This window comes from Trichomonas vaginalis, chromosome IV (genome assembly GCF_026262505.1).
Source record: "Trichomonas vaginalis G3 chromosome IV, whole genome shotgun sequence".
NCBI classification, from domain to species: domain Eukaryota; phylum Parabasalia; order Trichomonadida; family Trichomonadidae; genus Trichomonas; species Trichomonas vaginalis.
In genome coordinates this window covers 18,237,454-18,259,773 of record NC_067206.1, presented here as the reverse complement: position 1 = coordinate 18,259,773, position 22,320 = coordinate 18,237,454, and the positions used below count along the sequence as shown (strand labels likewise).

Genomic DNA, 22,320 nt, shown 5'->3' with positions numbered 1-22,320 from the left:
ATTTTTCCATCCGACAGGAAAAAATTTTCCTTCCGACAGGAAGAACTCTTCCTTCCGACAGGACACAAACGGATGACTGACGTTCCTCTTCCTGAATGCCTTCCAAAGCCAGAAGAACCGACAGACCCAGCACCACAACAGACTTACTAAGACGAAACACTTACATTTTTCAAGCTTGACTTTTTACAATTTGAACTTTGTTTGCGTAGATATGAATTCTGAAAGAAGTATGAGGGTCTTGTATGACTTTGTACTTCTCCCATAGTTCATGTCTGTCAAACTTACCTGCCATGGACTCTTTCATAAGTTCCATGAAATCGTCTTCGGACAATCCGGGGAAAAGTATTATGTCAGTAAGTATTCTCTTTACATCCTTACTTAAACTCTTTGCTGTCTGTACACATATTACGACTGAGATGTTAAAGTGTCTGAGCTTCTTAAGAATTCGACACATGTCTTGTTCTCTGTTCTTTAACAAAGGATGAGAGGCGAAATCATCTAAGATAAGAAGACATCTATGAGGGTAAGTCTTCCAATCGTAAGATTGCAATTTCTTCGAAATGTATTCTATCTCTTTCTGTTTGTTTCTGAAGTGTTTCTTCTCTAATATTCTCTGCATTTCCTCATTAGGGTCTTTGAACTTAGAATTTATATACTCATTTATAGCATTATACTTCAAAACTCTTCTTTGGTACTTCTTTATCCAATCTAACAACTCAGTATCCTTTATACATACTAACTTAGACTTCTTTATAATATCTTTGAACGAATTGACGGTTTGGTCAAATTGACCAGAAGTACTACAAATGACTACTAACTCATAGAATGGGTTCTTCTCATCTAGTTCTTGTTGTTGTGCAGCCATTTTAAGATAAGTGAAAGTCTTACCCGACCCAGGTGGTGCAATTAGACCTGTTATACCATTCTGAGCAAATAAGAACTTGTCATGTATAGGCTTTATCTGAGCATTTTCTAACTTCCTCTTGTTCTTGTTTAAAACATTCTCAAATTTTTTGTCAATGTCAGCAAACTTTTTTTCTAACATATTTTTAGAAAAATTAAAATTTTTATCTTTTAGAAAATGTCTAGCGATTTCGCTATCTATATTCGAGACAAACTTTTCGACAGCAAAACATCTGTCGACCATAAAATCTTACATAGTGTAAACAAGAAAGGTGAATTTGTTCTAAAGTTCTGTTTCTGGGAATATGACAAGAACCATAAAACATTAAGCAGAGAAGTCTTAAAATTTGTCAATGACAGACTTGTTGACAGAGATGACGCCTCTTGGAGAGATGAAGTCCAACAAAACTTCTTAGAATGCAAAGAAGACACATGCGCTGTTCTTGAAGATGAAATAAAAAACAGAATAGATGAGCTATTAAAGGACAAAGAACTTTTACATAAATATGGTTGCGCCAAATTTGACATAACTCCACCAGAAAAGAAGAAGAGAGAAAAGAAAGAAAAGAAAGTAGAAGAAGAGAAGAAAAGAACCTGAAACAGTTCCAGAGAAGGAGATATGACATGTAAAAATAAAATTTTATTTTTAGAACATTTCTGGGTCAATGTCAATGTTCTCTTCCTCTTTAGGGGCAAACACTGGCTTAGACTCTAAAATCTTTTTACCCAATTTACCTTGAACTTCAACTATCTTAGACTCATAATATTCATAGTCGTCTGCTTTCTTTGGTTCATAAGGTATAACAAGTTTGTATGCTTTGCCTTCTTTAAGGTTTGAGAACCTTCTGTCAAAACTTTCTTTGACTGCTAACAACCTTCTATGTCTAAGTCTTCAAATTTCGCACCATTTTTAGTCACAATAGCAAACTTAACTGGTTCGATGTTCCAAACTTTGCTGAATGAAGACTTTTCAAAATGGTAGAAGTAAACATTAAATATGTGAATGGGTCTAGTTCTTCTTTAAGTCCTGACATGTACTTGTTTACTGAAATATATTTCGTCATCTTTTCTATCGGATAAAAAAAATTTTTTTAAAATTTACTCATAAAAAATTTTCTTTGTATATACACCATTCTGAACATCTAAAAGACTTTTGACATTTGCCAAGAATGTTCGTTTAGAAGCTGCCATATAACCATATTCTTGACAATATTGTTTATACGAATCGTACAATGACCTTTCATCTAATGACACAAAGTCAGTTTCATCTATGAACAGTTCATATACACTCTTGTTTGCTTCTAACAATGTTTGTCTCTCTTCGGTATGTGGAATTTGTCTTGGATTGAACTTAGAAATATCTAATGTCATGAAATATGAGAACAAGTGGTTGTAAAAGTCAGATGTCAAAGTTTCTGCTAAGTCGTCAAAATATTCTGTATCTTGCATATGAGAATCTGACGTTCTGACAACTACATATCTTCTGTCAGAACTTTCTAACTTCATCGGAACAACATTGTTTGAAACCATAATGAAGTTTGCAACATTTTCACAAACTCTTTGGTCTTTATATTTTCTTTCAACAACTCCAACTTTATCTGTTATAAGACTCTTCAAAGCATCTGAGTTCAAAACTTTTGTTGTATCTATACTTTGAAGTTCATTGCAAACTATAAGTTTCATATTCTCTATTGAAGAGTTAAATTTACCGCAGATGTTTTCTAAGTTTGTCATATTAGGGCTCGAATAACCTTCTAACAGTTTGCACAAAATATCTGTAAAGAATGTGTTCTTACCTGTTCCTTGTTTTCCAATTATAATGAGAGCAGTTTCATTTTTAGCACTTGGATGTTGTAAGATGTTTGCAAACCAACATAAGATATACTCATAAACCTTTTCGTTTCCATTGCATATAATTTCTTTGACATGGTCTAACCAAGCTTCTATAATATTTTCTTTCCATTCTACTTGTTCATATTTATATCCAGTGAAGATAGAATAGAAGTTTGGAGAAGGTGTATAAAACTTTATACCACGAACTGAAAAATCTTCAAGTTTTGACAATAAGATATCCCAAGCATCTAACATCTTCATGCCAACTTGTACGACTTTTATTTTCTTAAGTTTCTGTCTACATTCTTGCTCAGACACTATTGTTGCTCTTGGTTTGTTAAAGACAACATCCCATTCTTTCATAACATAACATTCTGGGGCAGAGTCGACATAAATGACTAAACGTTTCAAATTCTCGACTGCTTTGTTATAGTCTCTAAATGGACACATATTTCTGAATGCTTGGAAGTCATAAAAATCTGAAACATCTATTCTGTACATTTTTATAAAAATAAAAAAATAATATTTTTTTATTCTTGACTTTGTTGTTGCATTTTTTCCATTTGTTGCATTTGTTGTTCTTGAGCTATTTGTTGTTGAAGTTGTTCTTGTAATACAATACTTTCACCAGTTGCATCTTCCAATTCGAAACTTTCTGGCGTCATTGACAAATACATAGGACATAAAAGTTTTACAGGAACAAAGTTTGCGTCAACTAATGTCAACGTTATACTTGCCAAAGTGTTTGAGTTCACTAAGGTTGAAAATTCTGCATTCGAATGAACAATAGGCAAAACACAGAGAAAGTATTGTTTATACGCATAAGTAGCTTTTGGTCATAATTGTTTCTGTCGACATTCGAATAACACTTTGAACCTAAGTTTGAAACAATATATAAGATTGGTGTGCTTAATGTCAATGGAATAGACATTCCTTGTATGACACCTTTTCCTGTTATAGGAAACTGTTGGTAGTAAAAACCAGAAATAAGTTTTGTATTATAGCTCATATCGTTTATACTAAACTCAGTCGGACATCCAAACATAATGAAACCTGCTCTAGTTGCGCACATGTTACACTCGTACGTAAAGTATTAAATAAGTCAACAAAACCTGTTGGTGGTATATCTGAGTAAGTATCTTCAAAGGAGTATTTTTTACCATTCACAACAATAAAGTCTTCTGGTGTCAAAAGAGCAAAACAGGCTTTAGTCGTCATTGTGTTTAAGGTTAGTTTACAATATCGTCCTTGAGGACTTTGTAAGTTTGTTGTTATAGAATTATATGACTCAGGGTTTTTAGTCGTAATAGTATAAACCATTATGTCTTCTGCCATTTACTTACAAATAAATTTTAATGAAATGTTGTGGTCGCATCAATATTTTTATAACGTCTGGGAAACTATATTTTAAGTTCAACGTTTCACCTCCTTTCATAACGTATATCTTGTCAATGGCATTATATGAAACACCACAGCAACTAATGTCGGGTTCTATTTCTTTGATGTTTATATCGTCTGCCTCTGTCAAAAGTTTCAATAGTTCTTTCAAAACTTCATGAGGTGCAATGACATATGAGTTCACTTTTACAGGTTGTGTTCGACCAAGTTTAACATTATACTTAAAGCTTGACAAATCTTCTCCTGAGTTTGAAGTTTGTCTTTCAGTTGTTGGTAGTCGTTTCGAATATCTGCAACAGAACTTAAGTCTCTGCTAACTTCAGGATATGTTGGTTCTTTACAGGAACAATTGTTATACCATTCTCGTCTTCGTATGGTTTCCCCATTTCAACATCTCTGTCTTTGACATTGACAATAACACTTTGACTGTTTGTTTGAGTTGGTGAATTTAACTTCACATCTGCCACCGCCATTAAACCTTTTGAAACACTTACGCTTCTATTTTTCGGAAATGACATTTTACTTCGAATAAAAAGATGGACGTATTCGAGATATCTCTTCGAATTGAAGCAAAACAAGGTTTATACTCACAAACAATACAAATACATTGACAGAATAGTTCTTTACACAAACAATGAAAATGTTATAGAATAGCAGTCTTTGCTGAACCTAAATATTTTCATAAAGCAAAGAAAGTTGGTATAACCGAGATGGTGAAAGTTCTTGACGTTGACCAAAAATATAACAACAAAACTTACAGATATTTCTAAAGGTAAATGCCTCACCCATTCCAAAGCCAGCAAGAACCGACAGGACCCAGCACCACAACAGACTTACTAAGACGAAACACTTACATTTTTCAGCTTGACTTTTTACAATTTGAACTTTGTTTGCGTAGATATGAATCTGAAAGAAGTATGAGGGTCTTGTATGACTTGTTGTACTTCTCCCATAGTCATGTCTGTCAAACTTACCTGCCATGGACTCTTTCATAAGTTCCATGAAATCGTCTTCGGACAACCGGGAAAAGATTTATGTCAGTAGTATTCTCTTTACATCCTTACTTAAACTCTTTGCTGTCTGTACACATATTACGACTGAGATGTTAAAGTGTCTGAGCTTCTTAAAAATTCGACCATGTCTTGTTCTCTGTCTTTAACAAAGGATGAGAGGCGAAATCAATCTAAATAGAAGACATCTTATTGAGGGTAAGTCTTCAATCGTAAGATTGCAATTTCTTCGAAATGTATTCTATCTCTTCTGTTTGTTTCTGAGTGTTTTTCTCTAATATTCTCTGCATTTCCTCATTAGGGTCTTTGAACTTAGAATTTTATATACTCATTTATAGCATTATACTTCAAAACTCTTCTTTTGGTTCTTTATCCAATCTAAACACTCAGTATCCTTTATACATACTAACTTAGACTTCTTATAATATCTTTGAACGAATTGACGGTTGGTCAAAATTGACCAGAAGTACTACAAATGACTACTAACTCATAGAATGGTTCTTCTCATCTATGTTCTTGTGTTGTGCAGCCATTTTAAGATAAGTGAAAGTCTTACCACCCACGTGGTGCAATTAGACCTGTTATACCATTCTGAGCAAATAAGAACTTGTCATGTATAGGCTTTATCTGAGCATTTTCTAACTTCCTTTGTTCTGTTTAAAACATTCTCAAATTTTTTGTCAATGTCAGCAACTTTTTTTCTAACATATTTTTAGAAAAATTAAATTTTTATTCTTTTAGAAAATGTTCTAGCGATTTCGCTATCTATATTCGAGACAAACTTTTCGACAGCAAAACATCTGTCGGCCATAAAATCTTACATAGTGTAAACAAGAAAGGTGAATTTGTTCTAAAGTTCTGTTTCTGGGAATATGACAAGAACATAAAACATTAAGCAGAGAAAGTCTTAAAATTTGTCAATGACAGACTTGTTGACAGAGATGACGCCTCTTGAGAGATAAGTCAACAAAACTTCTTAGAATGCAAAGAAGACACATGCGCTGTTCTTGAAGATGAAATAAAAAACAGAATAGATGAGCTATTAAAGGACAAAGAACTTTTACATAATATGGTTGCGCCAAATTTGACATAACTCCACCAGAAAAAGAAGAGAGAAAAGAAAGAAAGAAAGTAGAGAAGAGAAGAAAAGAACCTGAACAGTTCCAGAGAAGGGGAGATATGACATGTAAAAATAAAATTTTATTTTTTTTAGACATTTCTGTGGTCAATGTCAATGTTCTCTTCCTCTTTAGGGGCAAACACTGCTTAGACTCTAAAATCTTTTTACCCAATTTACCTTGAACTTCAACTATCTCTAGACTCATAATATTCATAGTCGTCTGCTTTCTTTGGTCATAAGGTATAACAAGTTTGTTTGCTTTGCCTTCTTTAAGGTTTGAGAACCTTCTGTCAAAACTTCTCTTGACTGCTAACAAACCTTCTATGTCTAAGTCTTCACAATTTCGCACCATTTTTAGTCACAATAGCAAACTTAAACTGGTTCGATGTTCCAAACTTTGCTGAATGAAGACTTTTCAAAATGGTAGAAGTAACATTCAAATATGTGAATGGGTCTAGTTCTTCTTTAAGTCCTGACATACTTTTTACTGAAATATATTTCGTACATCTTTTCTATCGGATAAAAAAATTTTTTAAATATTACTCATAAAAAATTTTCTTTGTATATACACCATTCTGAACATCTAAAAGACTTTTGACATTTGCCAAGAATGTTCGTTTTAGAAGCTGCCATATAAACCATATTCTTGACCAATATTGTTTATACGAATCGTACAATGACCTTTCATCTAATGACACAAAGTCAGTTTCATCTATGAACAGTTCATATACACTCTTGTTTGCTTCTAACAATGTTTGTCTCTCTTCGGTATGTGGAATTTGTCTGGATTGAACTTAGAAATATCTAATGTCATGAAATATAGAACAAGTGGTTGTAAAAGTCAGATGTCAAAGTTTCTGCTAAGTCGTTCAAAATATTCTGTATCTGCATATGAGAATCTGACGTTCTGACAACTACATATCTTCTGTCAGAACTTTCTAACTTCATCGGAACAACATTGTTTTTGAAACCTAATTGAAGTTTGCAACATCAAGTGGAAGTATTTCAGACTTTCAAGTATGGTTTACTACAGATGGAAGAAAAAGAAAATAATTCCATTATACCATGCGTTTTACTTAGAACTTAGTTTCATATACAACTACTATCGAACGGTAAAAATATAATTTTTTAATACGGTTGAGGTGTTGGATTTGGTTGCCAACTAGACTGTGGTGCAGGTTCAGGCTGTTGTATAACAGGAGCTTGTTCTTCTGGTTCAGGGTCTTTAGGTATAATACCAACGAACTGACCTACTCTTTTACCAATATTTTTGACTCCGTTCCAAATTCCTCTTCCTACGGTTTTTTATTCCATTCCATATACCTCTTCCAACATTTCGAAAGAAGTTTCCTATCTTACTGAAGAAACCCATTTTACTATATGTAAAAATCTAATGTCCACCTAGTCTCTTACGTTTCCTTCTGAGTTCCATAGCATTCTTTAACTGGAGCTCATACATTCTATTTCTCCTCTGGTAGAAAACATACTCTGGGTCAACTCCTGTGTTCGCGTCATCTGCATAGAGTTGTTTATATCCCACTTCGGGGTTTGTATAAAACTCTTTCCATCTCATATTTGCATACCATGGTGGCAAACCTAACGCAGCGTCATTTGACATGGCAGTTTGCATTTGTACATCTGTTGGCACTTGACCATAGTTTGCCATTGCAGTTTGTATTCTAACTTCATTTGGAATATTCTCTGGGTTTGGTTGTCCAGGTTGCTGTGCATTCGCTAAGTTCTGTGCGTCCATTTAATATTAGATAAAAATATCTCTTACGAGTACATATACTGAACATTTGCAGGCATTGGTTCATCTTCATATTCTCTATATCTTTCTGCCACGTCAAATAAGTAAATGACACAATGGAAAAAACCTAAAACAAGTAGTCCTATTTCAAACCACATTTACTTACTAGTAAAATTTCTTTGTTATGACACTTTCTCCAGTTTATAGGACCTCTCTCATATTCTATCTTATCGTATCTAAACTCATAGTCATGTATGTCCTCTAACCATCTCATGACACTTTCCAAACCACTTTTATCGGATGTAAAGTAAAAGCATGGATGGTTATGTAAAACGTCTAAAGTTTCTAAAGAGTCTCTCAAAGTCCAGTCTACTTGGTATTGAAAATCCCATGTGTTATAGAACGGCGGTCCACTATAAAGAAACATTTTCCTTGTCTTTATATTTTTCATACAACTCTGTCCAATGACATCTCACAAACTCTATACCCTCAATATATTTTTCTATGTTCTCTTTGAAAACATTTGTATAGTTAAGATATAAAACTTTTGACATAAGTGTTTCAATGTCATGAACTCTTATAGCACCACTATATAATAGTCTAGCAGATATACTATCCCAGTCAATATACTCTGCCTTTTTCAAAACCTCTCTGACAGTATTTTTCTTATCTAATGGTATACGTTCCATCTTACCTATAGGTATCTTTTCTTTTAACTCTTTCAATATTTTGTTTGTGTCTGGAATATGTTTGAGACGGTCCATATAGTTGTCGAAGTCATTGCATATAATCTTTGAGTCTGGGAATATTATATGGCACAAATGGGATATATAGAAACTTCCACCGAACAAATCTACAAATGTTAGACCATAGACGAAATTCATAGACAAGAACGTGAAGAGATGGAAAAGAAACTTCATGCAAAAGATGAAGTCATTGAAGCAAAAGACAAAAGCATTCAGAAAAGAATACCACGTTCGGTACCAAAAGGAAAGGAAAAGAACTATAAGTATATGATTTATACTGAAGAGATGGAAAATGAAGAAGACAGAGATATGGTTATGTTGCATTTAGTCAGAAGAAACAACAAAAGCTTTTACGACCTTGCTAAGATTTACAAATCTGACAGAAATTGGTTCTATCGCGAAAACTTACCGATTTCAATGACACCGAATGAAGATGTGAAACAAATAGTTCAAGATACGTTACCTCAAACACACTATGATATGAAAGGTTGTACAATTCTTACCTTCAAAGAAGACTTACGCTACTGAAAGAAAAAATAACAGAGTATTTTGACAACTTCAAAACAAGCAGAGTAAAATGAACTCTTTATTTTTACGCTTGACTTCAGATGGCTCAAGTAGCTCAATTAGGTAAATTGCCTCGTCAAATCCTTCTGGCATTCCGAGTCCTTCCTTCCAACAGGAAAAAATTTTCCCGACAACAGGAAGAATCTTCCTTCCAACAGAAAAAAAATTTTCCATCCGACAGAAAAAAAATTTTCCTTCCAACTGGAAAAATTTTTCCAGTTGTCCGTCCGTAAACCATTCAAATTTTCGAAAATTGAGAACTTTTTGGTCGAACTTCAGAAAAAAATTTTCCATCCGAAAGAAAAAAATTTTCCATCCGACAGGAAAAATTTTTCCATCCGACAGGAAAAAAATTTTCTTCCGACAGGAAGAACTCTTCCTTCCGACAGGACACAAACGGATGACTGACGTTTCTCTTCCTGAATGCCTTCCAAAGCCAGAAGAACGACAGACCCAGCACCACAACAGACTTACTAAGACGAAAACACTTACATTTTTTCAAGCTTGACTTTTTACAATTTGAACTTTGTTTGCGTAGATATGAATTCTGAAAGAAGTATGAGGGTCTTGTATGACTTTGTACTTCTCCCATAGTTCATGTCTGTCACAACTTACCTGCCATGGACTCTTTCATAAGTTCCATGAAATCGTCTTCGGACAATCCGGGGAAAGTATTATGTCAGTAAGTATTCTCTTTACATCCTTACTTAACTCTTTGCTGTCTGTACACATATTACGACTGAGATGTTAAAGTGTCTGAGCTTCTTAAGAATTCGACACATGTCTTGTTCTCTGTTCTTTAACAAAGGATGAGAGGCGAATCATCTAAGATAGAAGACATCTATGAGGGTAAGTCTTCCAATCGTAAGATTGCAATTTCTTCGAAATGTATTCTATCTCTTTCTGTTTGTTTCTGAAGTGTTTCTTCTCTAATATTCTCTGCATTTCCTCATTAGGGTCTTTGAACTTAGAATTTATATACTCATTTATAGCATTTATACTTCAAAACTCTTCTTTGGTACTCTTTATCCAATCTAACAACTCAGTATCCTTTATACATACTAACTTAGACTTCTTTATAATATCTTGAACGAATTGACGGTTTGGTCAAATTGACCAGAAGTACTACAAATGACTACTAACTCATAGAATGGGTTTTCTCATCTAGTTCTTGTTGTTGTGCAGCCATTTTTAAGATAAGGGAAAGTCTTACCCGACCCAGGTGGTGCAATTAGACCTGTTATACCATTCTGAGCAAATAAGAACTTGTCATGTATAGGCTTTATCTGAGCATTTTCTAACTTCCTCTTGTTCTTGTTTAAAACATTCTCAAATTTTTTGTCAATGTCAGCAAACTTTTTTTCTAACATATTTTTAGAAAAATTAAAATTTTTATCTTTTAGAAAATGTCTAGCGATTTCGCTATCTATATTCGAGACAAACTTTTCGACAGCAAAACATCTGTCGACCATAAAATCTTACATAGTGTAAACAAGAAAGGTGAATTTGTTCTAAAGTTCTGTTTCTGGGAATATGACAAGAACCATAAAACATTAAGCAGAGAAGTCTTAAAATTTGTCAATGACAGATTGTTGACAGAGATGACGCCTCTTGAGAGATGAAGTCCAACAAAACTTCTTAGAATGCAAAGAAGACACATGCGCTGTTCTTGAAGATGAAATAAAAAACAGAATAGATGAGCTATTAAAGGACAAAGAACTTTTACATAAATATGGTTGCGCCAAATTTGACATAACTCCACCAGAAAAGAAGAAGAGAAAAGAAAAAAGAAAGTAGAAGAAGAGAAGAAAGAACCTGAACCAGTTCCAGAGAAGGGGAGATATGACATGTAAAAATAAAATTTTATTTTTAGAACATTTCTGGGTCAATGTCAATGTTCTCTCTTCCTCTTTAGGGGCAAACACTGGCTTAGACTCTAAAATCTTTTTACCCAATTTACCTTGAACTTCAACTATCTTAGACTCATAATATTCATAGTCGTCTGCTTTCTTTGGTTCATAAGGTATAACAAGTTTGTATGCTTTGCCTTCTTTAAGGTTTGAGAACCTTCTGTCAAAACTTTCTTTGACTGCTAACAAACCTTCTATGTCTAAGTCTTCAAATTTCGCACCATTTTTAGTCACAATAGCAAAACTTAACTGGTTCGATGTTCCAAACTTTGCTGAATGAAGACTTTTCAAAATGGTAGAAGTAAACATTCAAATATGTGAATGGGTCTAGTTCTTCTTTAAGTCCTGACATGTACTTGTTTACTGAAATATATTTCGTCATCTTTTCTATCGGATAAAAAAAATTTTTTTAAAATTTACTCATAAAAAATTTTCTTTGTATATACACCATTCTGAACATCTAAAAGACTTTTGACATTTGCCAAGAATGTTCGTTTAGAAGCTGCCATATAACCATATTCTTGACAATATTGTTTATACGAATCGTACAATGACCTTTCATCTAATGACACAAAGTCAGTTTCATCTATGAACAGTTCATATACACTCTTGTTTGCTTCTAACAATGTTTGTCTCTCTTCGGTATGTGGAATTTGTCTTGGATTGAACTTAGAAAATATCTAATGTCATGAAATATGAGAACAAGTGGTTGTAAAAGTCAGATGTCAAAGTTTCTGCTAAGTCGTCAAAATATTCTGTATCTTGCATATGAGAATCTGACGTTCTGACAACTACATATCTTCTGTCAGAACTTTCTAACTTCATCGGAACAACATTGTTTGAAACCATAATGAAGTTTGCAACATTTTCACAAACTCTTTTGGTCTTTATATTTTCTTTCAACAACTCCAACTTTATCTGTTATAAGACTCTTCAAAGCATCTGAGTTCAAAACTTTTGTTGTATCTATACTTTGAAGTTCATTGCAAACTATAAGTTTCATATTCTCTATTGAAGAGTTAAATTTACCGCAGATGTTTTCTAAGTTTGTCATATTAGGGCTCGAATAACCTTCTAACAGTTTGCACAAAATATCTGTAAAGAATGTGTTCTTACCTGTTCCTTGTTTTCCAATTATAATGAGAGCAGTTTCATTTTTAGCACTTGGATGTTGTAAGATGTTTGCAAACCAACATAAGATATACTCATAAACCTTTTCGTTTCCATTGCATATAATTTCTTTGACATGGTCTAACCAAGCTTCTATAATATTTTCTTTCCATTCTACTTGTTCATATTTATATCCAGTGAAGATAGAATAGAAGTTTGGAGAAGGTGTATAAAACTTTATACCACGAACTGAAAAATCTTCAAGTTTTGACAATAAGATATCCCAAGCATCTAACATCTTCATGCAACTTGTACGACTTTATTTTCTTAATGTCTACATTCTTGCTCAGACACTATTGTTGCTCTTGGTTTGTTAAAGACAACATCCCATTCTTTCATAACATAACATTCTGGGGCAGAGTCGACATAAATGACTAAACGTTTCAAATTCTCGACTGCTTTGTTATAGTCTCTAAATGGACACATATTTCTGAATGCTTGGAAGTCATAAAAATCTGAAACATCTATTCTGTACATTTTTATAAAAATAAAAAAATAATATTTTTTTATTCTTGACTTTGTTGTTGCATTTGTTCCATTTGTTGCATTTGTTGTTCTTGAGCTATTTGTTGTTGAAGTTGTTCTTGTAATACAATACTTTCACCAGTTGCATCTTCCAATTCGAAACTTTCTGCCGTCATTGACAAATACATAGGACATAAAAGTTTTACAGGAACAAAGTTTGCGTCAACTAATGTCAACGTTATACTTGCCAAAGTGTTTGAGTTCACTAAGGTTGAAAATTCTGCATTCGAATGAACAATAGGCAAACCAGCAGAGAAAGTATTGTTTATACGCATAAGTATCTTTTGGTCATAATAGTTTCTGTCGACATTCGAATAACACTTTGAACCTAAGTTTGAAACAATATATAAGATTGGTGTGCTTAATGTCAATGGAATAGACATTCCTTGTATGACACCTTTTCCTGTTATAGGAAACTGTTGGTAGTAAAAACCAGAAATAAGTTTTGTATTATAGCTCATATCGTTTATACTAAACTCAGTCGGACATCCAAACATAATGAAACCTGCTCTAGTTGCAGCACATGTTACACTCGTACGTAAAGTATTAAATAAGTCAACAAAACCTGTTGGTGGTAATCTGAGTAAGTATCTTCAAAGGAGTATTTTTTACCATTCACAACAATAAAGTCTTCTGGTGTCAAAAGAGCAAAACAGGCTTTAGTCGTCATTTGGGTTTAAGGTTAGTTTACAATATCGTCCTTGAGGACTTTGTAAGTTTGTTGTTATAGAATTATATGACTCAGGGTTTTTAGTCGTAATAGTATAAACCATTATGTCTTCTGCCATTTACTTAGCAAATAAATTTTAATGAAATGTTGTGGTCGTCAAATATTTTATAACGTCTGGGAAACTATATTTTAAGTTCAACGTTTCACCTCCTTTCATAACGTATATCTTGGTCAATGGCATTATGAAACACCACAGCAACTAATGTCGGGTTCTATTTCTTTGATGTTTATATCGTCTGCCTCTGTCAAAAGTTTCAATAGTTCTTTCAAAAACTTCATGAGGTGCAATGACATATGAGTTCACTTTTACAGGGTTGTGTTCGACCAAGTTTAACATTATACTTAAAGCTTGACAAATCTTCTCCTGAGTTTGAAGTTTGTCTTTCAGTTGTTGGTAGTCGTTTCGAATATCTGCACAGAACTTAAGTCTCTGCTAACTTCAGGATATGTTGGTTCTTTTACAGGAACAATTGTTATACCATCTTCGTCTTCGTATGGTTTCCCCATTTCAACATCTCTGTCTTTGACATTGACAATAACACTTTGACTGTTTGTTTGAGTTGGTGAATTTAACTTCACATCTGCCACCGCCATTAAACCTTTTGAAACACTTACGCTTCTATTTTTCGGAAATGACATTTTACTTCGAATAAAAAGATGGACGTATTCGAGTATCTCTTCGAATTGAAGCAAAACAAGGTTTATACTCACAAACAATACAAATACATTGACAGAATAGTTCTTTACACAAACAATGGAAAATGTTATAGAATAGCAGTCTTTGCTGAACCTAAATATTTTCATAAAGCAAAGAAAGTTGGTATAACCGAGATGGTGAAAGTTCTTGACGTTGACAAAAATATAACAACAAAACTTACAGATATTTCTAAAGGTAAGTTTATAATACAATATTATGTCAAAACTGGCGTACTGTCAATATTTGACGGAGAGAAGTCAGTTCAAGAACAACTTACTGACCTGCTGCCAAAATCTGCTCGATGGAAGCTGTCGTTATGCCAATCTGAGGAGCCCCAGCAGGTTTCATCGAACGAATCTTCAAAAGAGCATCTTCCGTGAAAAGTGCTATTGGTTTTGTAAACTTCTTTGCTCTCAATTCATCGACCGTCTCTGTCACCAGTATATTGTATTTGTACAGTACCAACAGTTGAAATACCACCCATAAAGTCTTCTGAGTCAGCAAATGGAATGCCAAGCCAAAAGTTTGAACGGTCTCCATTTGTATATTGAGTTTTTGACTTCCTGTATGAGTCCATACTTTCACATATTGGCATAATAGAACTTTGCATTTCAGGGTTAATGGTTGTGTAAGTTGTTGTTAAAGTTCATAGCATCTAATGTCAAGTTGTATGACCTCATATCCTCAACTGTAGAATATTCTTCTCTTGGATAATATTTGCCATCTATGTTTATATGATATTTAATACCAGGGTTGTAGAAACAAGAATAGTCATTTATAGTTCGTCTGAACAGTACAAACAGAGTATCTGCATGTTTTCATTGCAGTTGTTAAAGCAATATCTGTTCTTGCACCTGGGTCAGCCACTTTGGTTTCCAACTTCACCTGCAAAGTTTTTGACAGATATTTGGTGTATAGGGAACATAAGTGGAACTGCAATATATTTGGCAGCTAAAGCATTTGAAATATCTGGGTCCAACATATAGACTGCAAGTCTGCTTTCTATTCTCTTGCATTCAAATTTTTTCGCATGTGAACTTAACTGGGTCCCAAGCATCTCCAGCAGCAATTGAAATAATAGTTTACTTCAGTGTTGAGGTTTGAGAAACCAAAGTCTAAGTCAACTTTGTCTTTGCAAAATTCGGCGAATGACGTTTTATTTGTTCCCTTTACGTCTGTAAAGAGTGAATGGGTCTTGTGTTGGTGCAATGACTAAGTTATTTTTGCTTGGAGTAAGTTCAATAGAAATTTTTCCTGCCCAGTTTGGCAAGTATCTTAAAAACCTGAAGATGAGGAAAGATGACAAAGGAACTCTAAGTTTCAGTTTTACTTTGGTTACTGCAGTTCCATCTGAACCAGAAAGGTTAACATAAACTCCTGGCAACGTTAGGGTCAAGTCTTCTTATTTCTCAATAGTTGCATACTGGTCTGTTTTCTCTAGCTTGTGGTTGTACTGAGTTTCTCAAAGCGAACCATTCATAGTTTGCCCATGTTACTGTTTGAACTAAGTCAGAGTTAGATATATCTTATATCCCATGAAAAACTTCGAGCATATTGGTATCCGACATAGAAAATTCCATTGCAACCTTTCTGTTCAGACAACTTGGCAGAAGGTTTTATTTCAATGTCTTGTTCCACGTATAAGAATGAGTTTGTCAATAGAAATAATATGAAACCTGTCGCAAGCAATATCTACTGTTGTTGAAGAACCTTCTCCAAACTCACCTACGTTTCTATAAGAAACAGCAGTTGTATATTCGTAAGTTCCAGGAACTATTTCTGACCTTCTAATGGCATTGTCGCATTTCGTTATACCATTCGGAAACATTTCCGTTCATGGCATCCAAAACTGTTGCGTTATATTCTGACGGCGTACATTTCATATGGGTAAAAATATAGAATAGTTGGATTTATATATCATAATAGAACCCACTCGTACAAGCTTTACTTTCTTCCTGACTGAGTTTTGTTGCATCTTTGCCTCATGTTCACCTAGTATGTTGTAAATTTCCATGTCCTTTTTGCCTTTGGGCTCTGGTCGCCCATCTCAGGTAACCTATATCCTAGAAAGATTTTCATAGTTTGTATTTGAGTCTTCGCGTATTGTTTGCATGACTCTTTCCTGAGTTTCCGGTTCAAGCTCTTCAAACAGAGCTTGACCATATGAATAAGCTCGTTTCCAAATATATGTTTTTGTAGCCATTCTGGTTTTCTTTCCATGTAACCAATAATATCTTTTGTGAATGGAAAGCTTTTACCCAATGTTCCAGTCTTGCGTCATTTATTTCTGTTAGTTGGTTTTATTTTGTCAAGGAACATGTTTTTCAATACTAACATTTCATTTGGACTGTCCATTGAGTTTTCTTAAATATTCATCCCTTCTCTTTGCATTGTCTGCAAAGTAAGTTTTTCATTTTGCAAACTTTCGTTTGCAAGGTCATGTACAATAGGTTCTCTTCCTTCTTTCTCCCTAACTTTCTTTCTAAACTCTTCACCAAATATACCATCTCTATGGTTCTGTGTAGTTCTTTGAGATAAATGTTCTAGAACGTCAGGTGTTATATTTCCATCAGCCATGTTCATTTCATACTGGTCCAAAATATCTGCATCTTTCATATCTTTCAATGGCATTAAAGCCGCGCTGAAAATACCAGCTATATCTGGTTCACCATTCACTTCCATTGCGTCTACAACTTCTTGGAATTGTGGTTGTAAGTTTATGAACCACCTATCCGGATTAGCTTTATGACCCCATCTCATTGTAGTTCCATAGTCTGCAGAAACAAAAGTAGGTTTGTTTCCATATTGGTTAGGTTCTGAATGAACTTTAAACAATGTTTCATTTCTATATGTTTTGTTGAAATTTAACCTTTTATTTTCACCGAGTTCATCCGAAGATTGAACGTTATATGCTCGTAAGTAAAAAGGATTGTTGTATTTGTGTACATTATCTTTCAGTACTTCCATTCTATGCTGGATATTTTCATCTGATGTTGGAGTCTTTTGTATGTCGGCGAACATTTTTCGATATTCTTCTACTATGTCAGCCGAATTTTTCTTAGACTCTTGGAAAGATTCCATATTCTCCGCATACACTTGTTGAGGGTCAAGATTTTTCGGCTGTTCCAAATCTTCATCTAGTTCTGTGAAGTTAGTTTCCAAAGGAGGGACTTGTTCGTTTCCTTCAGGCTCTTCTAGCTGTTGTTGCTGAACTATTTCTTCCATGTCTGGTTGTATCTGAACTTCTTCCTGTGGAGTTTCTTGTACCTCATCTGCTGGCATTTCATATATTCCGAGACCGTTTTTAACAAATTCCCTTTCTAAGTCATCCGCATTCATAACCCTTTTTTCTTTCGTTCCGTCTCTATTTTTTACACGTTTCATGAAGAGAGTTGAATTATCGTTTAGCTCTGACACCAAATATCTTGGAGTAAATTCATTCATGTCATTTGGATGATATGCTATTAAATCATATCCCTTAGCGAGCTTGTATTTTCCAGGTTTGAGCTTATATCCCATTTGGTGCTGAACCATAAAGCTAAATAGGTTCGGGTCAGTATTTCCTTCCTTGAACTTTCTAATAGCTTCTTTATATCTGTCACTAAAGTCAAGAGTATCTGGGTAACCATAATTTTCCTTAAGCATTTTTAAGAATTCTTGGTTTCCTTGTTCTCTACTTCTTTTATGTCCTTGCTCTGTTTGTGCTGGTTGTTGTGCTGGTTGTGGAGGTGGTTGTTGTGCTGGTTGTGGAGGTGGTTGTTGTGCTGGATTTTGAATTGTTGGTTGTTGTTGTGGTGCTGGATTTTGAACTGTTGGTTGTTGTGTTGGTTGTTGTTGTGGTGCTGGATTTTGAACTGTTGGTTGTTGTGTTGGTTGTTGTTGTGGTGCATGCCTGTGTCTGCGTCCATGTGACGATGTATGTGACGATGTAAATGTTTTAGGTAGTCCTGGTGCAGGTGCTTCTCTTGAAGGGTTTGGTGGTATAAAAGTTCCACCAGCTGGTATATAAGTTCCACTAGCTAGTATATAAGTTCCACCAGCTGGCACATATGTTCCATCTGCAGCATAATGTCCTACCTGACTTTTCGTTTTTAAGAAAGCATTTACTAGGTCTGTTTTGGTCTGTTGTAACTCTTTTTCTTGACTTTCCACAACAGTTGCTCTAACGGCGTCATAGGCACTTTGAACTGCCTGTCTCGTTGCTGCATCTGTTATTTTCGTCATATTTTGTGCTACTTCTCTTAACTCTTTGTCGAAACCTTCAGACTTCAGTTTCTTTCCAGATGAGAAGTCGTTCACTAGTTTCACCTTACTATGAAGAGCTTCGAAGGCATTCTTAAAGTCAGCATTCATTAAAGCTTCATTTGAACTGTCTTCATCCGCTTGTATTTTTGTCCTTATTGACCCTATAAGTTGGGCTGCTTTAGCGTTGGCTTGGGCATCTAACCAGTCATTATTAGCTTTTATATATTCTGCGCTTTTCATTGCCTTTTGCATGGCTGCGTCGTTATTTTTACTTTCTTGTGCTAAGTTTTCATACTGTACGGTTTGGTTTTGCAACTGTAAAAGTTTTTCTGCCTTTACATTTGCTTCAACTTCTTTTTTATACTCATCGCTATCCATATATGTCTTCAGGGCTTTTTGTTTTATCTCTTCATCTTTCAGTACTTTATATTGAGTAGTATGGTTTTTCAAATTTATAACATCTTGTTCCATTTTTGCTACTTCTGCTGCTTTTTCTGACACTTTTTTCGCATATTCCTCTGTACTTAGTTCTTTCAGTTGTTCTTCTTTCTTCTTTTTCTCTACGTTTAACTCATTGAGTTTCTTTGTGTGTCTGTCATATTCTAGTTTCTTTTCGTTTTCACTTATTTGTTTCTGTATGTCTATGTTTGACTTTTTGACATCTGTTATTTGATTTTTGAGTGAACTCAAATTCATTTGACTTTGAGGGTTATAAGCTGTTCCGTCTGCAGCTCCACCATAGCCTGCCATTTTCGCTAAAAGTGCCGCTCTTAAACCTCCACTCTGTGCACCAATAACTCGGTTTAAAAGCATAGGGTTGCTTGACATTTGTTGCAACATAGTGGGGTCATTCATCATTTGTTGTTGCAACTGTTGTTGTGGTGTTAGTTTTACTATTGGATGTTTCAATGCTCTCTTCCTCTTACGTATATTCTTACGTAGCTTACGTGGCATTTTAAGTGAAGTTAAAAAGCATATATACGAAGAAGTCATGAAAATTCAAGAGGTTAGAAAAGAGGTTAGAAAAGAGGTTAGATCTAACCTTCTACCCTAAACATTATTTTTTGGTCCTTTACACTCATTACGAAGAAGTCTTGACAAAACATTTACGAAGAAGTCATGAAAATTCAAGAGACCCAAAGGGTCAGAGCCGCAAAGCGGCTAGGTTAGAAAAGAGGTTAGAAAAGAGGTTAGATCTAACCTTCTACCCTAAACATTATTTTTTGGTCCTTTACACTCATTACGAAGAAGTCTTGACAAAACATGAAAACATATATAATTTGTGAAAAGTGAAACAAAAGGCTGGTCGGCTGGGGCTCCGGTCCTCCTCTTGGGTCTTGGGAAAAATTTCTTATGGGCTAGAAGGCACGAAGTGCCTGGAAGCCTTCCCAATAAAAACTTCATTTATACTAATCATCTTCAGGGCTAGAAGGCACGAAGTGCCTGGAAGCCCCACTACCTTTTTTTTTTTTTTTTTTTTATAATAGCATATGTAATAGCAATATGCTTGACGTTTGGGAGAGTAACAAAGTTGCGCAAAAATCTGACACACCTTTTGTAAACCATAATTTTTGTACACCAGAGCCCCAAGTTTCTCTTGGAAGAAATCTCATATGAGTTTACATTGTCAAAAATCATAATTTGACAGTTTACAAAAATTTACATTGAGATATCAAGGCAAAGTCACTTTTCGAAAATTTTGGTTTGAATCGTACAATAAGATTTGATCCTGGCCATTATTGTAAGATTTTTTTAAAAAACTTCAATAAATGGGCCAAGAGTTACAAGAATGTCGAGTATTATGATGTAGAAAACGACGAATTTGTTCTTTTAAAAAAACCTTTTGATAAATTAGGCGACATATTAGAATGTTGGCTTAAATTTGTTGTTAAAATAAAAGATCTCGCCATACGGAAGGAGCAGTGGCTTAATTGCTTTGATCATTTCCTTGGAGATACTTCAAAAGATATTTTCAAAAGTGACAAAAATTATTATTTATGAGAAAACGGTTTGAGGTTTCCAAGATTGCAGGAAATTTTTTATGATTTTCGGGAAGATCAATGGGTTTTTATTAGACAAGTTGCAGCAGAATCATCAACTCAGATGGTTGAGTCTTGGAACTCCGTAATTTAATTGAATCGTAAACCTTTTATTATTCAAATCTAATTTTTTTTACAAATATATTTCGAGATTCAATACCAATTCATCCTATATTTATAGGTGATATAATGCTACTAGAACTAATTATGACATTATGCTCCTTTTCGGCTAATTTCAGTTTTTTATAGATCATGAAATTATCTAACCTTATCTGTCAAATAAATGATGAATTTATAATTTAATCATACCATATTTTCTAATTTCATTACATTTATTGGATTGAACCAAATGCAAAATTATAAAATTTCAACTTGCTCTTTATTTTGAAATAAAAATATTTTAAACAAACCATATAATATATACTTCTTTTATTTATACTAAGCAACTTTAAAAAACTGTGGGTCGGAGCACCCCCTTAAAGATGCACTTACCACTTTCTGACATGTTCTTAAAAAATTAATATATCTTTATTTTAATAGCATAAAAGTATAGCAGCCATATTAGGCACTATATAATGATTGATAATTACTTTTTCCCGATCTAAGATCTTAGAAAATTGGCATATAAAGCTTAGGTGTCAAAAAAATTGAGAGAATGTCAGAAAATGGTAAATGCACCATTAAATTTATATACATATATATAAAATATGTGTGGAGCTTCCACGGCTAGCGCTGCTCTAGCCCCGAGATATTTTTTTATTTTATTTTTTGTAAAATGAAAATGTTTATTCTTAATTTGTGTGTTTATTCTTGCGGATGCCAACAAACTCAACATAGTCTTGGTCAGAGTTACTGGAGTCTTCTTCATCCGATTCATTGTCTTCGGCAACATGTCCAGCAATAAAGATGGATATCTTTCTGTTTTCTGGTTTCTTAATGAGAAACTTTGCCGCACCAGAGAAAACGAACTCAACATTTTTCGCAAATTACCTTGTTGAATGTGTGAATTCAACAATGGTTAGAGGCTTTGCAACATCATTGGTTTTAATGGACATGAAGGAAACAGTTTTGTCAACAATAACGTCATATATTTTTTACTTTATTTAATAGTTACCGTTGACAAAACCGCCAATTTTCAAAATTGAGAGAACTTTAAATGTTTTGTTTTCCACATATAGGTCGTTCAGTAATTGCTTAGCATCTCAATATACAATTAAGATATTTCTATTCTGATTTCATATTAATAATTTGTAATGATTGTAGCCTATTGTATTTTTAACATCAAGTCTCAAATACTAAATATGGGTGAGTTAGGAAGGTTTCAATTGCCCTTTTTCATATCTAGTTTGTAAATAAAATTGTCCTTTATCTATTTAATAACATGCCAATGCAATATGGTGAAAAATAAAATAGAACAGCTTACTCAACATAATATGTGATATGTGTAATGTTATATTTAGAAGATATGTCAGAACAATTTGTTTAATACAACACGAAAATGGATTTTTTTAGTGCGGGAACGTTTTTTAAAACTGGAATATTAAAATATTGGAAAAAACATAATCCAAGTATATTCTACCATATTAAAATACTTAATGTTTTACTATAATATGGTAACTTATTTGATTCTTTTAATCTATATTTATGGTGTTATATAAAAAATAATTTATAGTGAGT

At 33.9% G+C, this 22,320-nt stretch overlaps 5 protein-coding genes and 5 pseudogenes across 10 annotated transcripts, besides 5 other annotated features; 1 reads left to right on the top strand and 9 right to left on the bottom strand.

The window, feature by feature from the left end:
• Positions 1-16,185: part of a mobile genetic element that runs on past the window's edge.
• TVAGG3_0120160 (protein of unknown function, DUF4106 family) lies at positions 170-1,045 on the bottom strand (the record flags this gene model as incomplete). The annotated part of the gene is made up of 1 exon (XM_051223525.1): positions 170-1,045. One exon carries the CDS (start codon positions 1,043-1,045, stop codon positions 170-172), a length of 876 nt encoding a protein of 291 aa, XP_051108511.1.
• On the bottom strand, positions 1,550-1,967 carry TVAGG3_0120150 (annotated as a pseudogene). The gene has a single exon. A coding segment is annotated over exon 1 (418 nt).
• TVAGG3_0120140 (Poxvirus D5 protein-like family) lies at positions 2,002-2,433 on the bottom strand (the record flags this gene model as incomplete). The annotated part of the gene is made up of 1 exon (XM_051223524.1): positions 2,002-2,433. One exon carries the CDS (start codon positions 2,431-2,433, stop codon positions 2,002-2,004), a length of 432 nt encoding a protein of 143 aa, XP_051108510.1.
• Positions 2,748-3,237, bottom strand: TVAGG3_0120130 (uncharacterized protein; the record flags this gene model as incomplete). The annotated part of the gene is made up of 1 exon (XM_051223523.1): positions 2,748-3,237. A coding segment is annotated over one exon (490 nt), but the record flags the coding sequence as incomplete, so codon positions are not given.
• Positions 10,734-11,150, top strand: TVAGG3_0120120 (annotated as a pseudogene). The gene has a single exon. A coding segment is annotated over exon 1 (417 nt).
• Positions 11,264-11,619, bottom strand: TVAGG3_0120110 (annotated as a pseudogene). The gene has a single exon. A coding segment is annotated over exon 1 (356 nt).
• TVAGG3_0120100 lies at positions 11,867-12,884 on the bottom strand (annotated as a pseudogene). The gene has a single exon. A coding segment is annotated over exon 1 (1,018 nt).
• TVAGG3_0120090 lies at positions 12,914-13,602 on the bottom strand (annotated as a pseudogene). Its single transcript has one exon. A coding segment is annotated over exon 1 (689 nt).
• A 538-nt stretch (positions 16,186-16,723) lies between the features above and the next one.
• TVAGG3_0120070 (protein of unknown function, DUF4106 family) lies at positions 16,724-17,041 on the bottom strand (the record flags this gene model as incomplete). Its single annotated transcript, XM_051223522.1, has 1 exon — positions 16,724-17,041. One exon carries the CDS (start codon positions 17,039-17,041, stop codon positions 16,724-16,726), a length of 318 nt encoding a protein of 105 aa, XP_051108508.1.
• Positions 17,042-17,525: 484 nt separating this feature from the next.
• Positions 17,526-19,558, bottom strand: TVAGG3_0120060 (protein of unknown function, DUF4106 family; the record flags this gene model as incomplete). The annotated part of the gene is made up of 1 exon (XM_001299126.2): positions 17,526-19,558. A coding segment is annotated over one exon (2,033 nt), but the record flags the coding sequence as incomplete, so codon positions are not given.
• A 1,564-nt stretch (positions 19,559-21,122) lies between these two features.
• Positions 21,123-21,152: a mobile genetic element.
• Positions 21,123-21,152: a terminal%2Cinverted (terminal inverted repeat of tvBac_53III transposon ID:TVAGG3_0120050).
• A 142-nt stretch (positions 21,153-21,294) lies between these two features.
• Positions 21,295-21,327: a mobile genetic element.
• Positions 21,295-21,327: a terminal%2Cinverted (terminal inverted repeat of tvBac_53III transposon ID:TVAGG3_0120040).
• Positions 21,328-22,320: the final 993 nt, after the last annotated feature.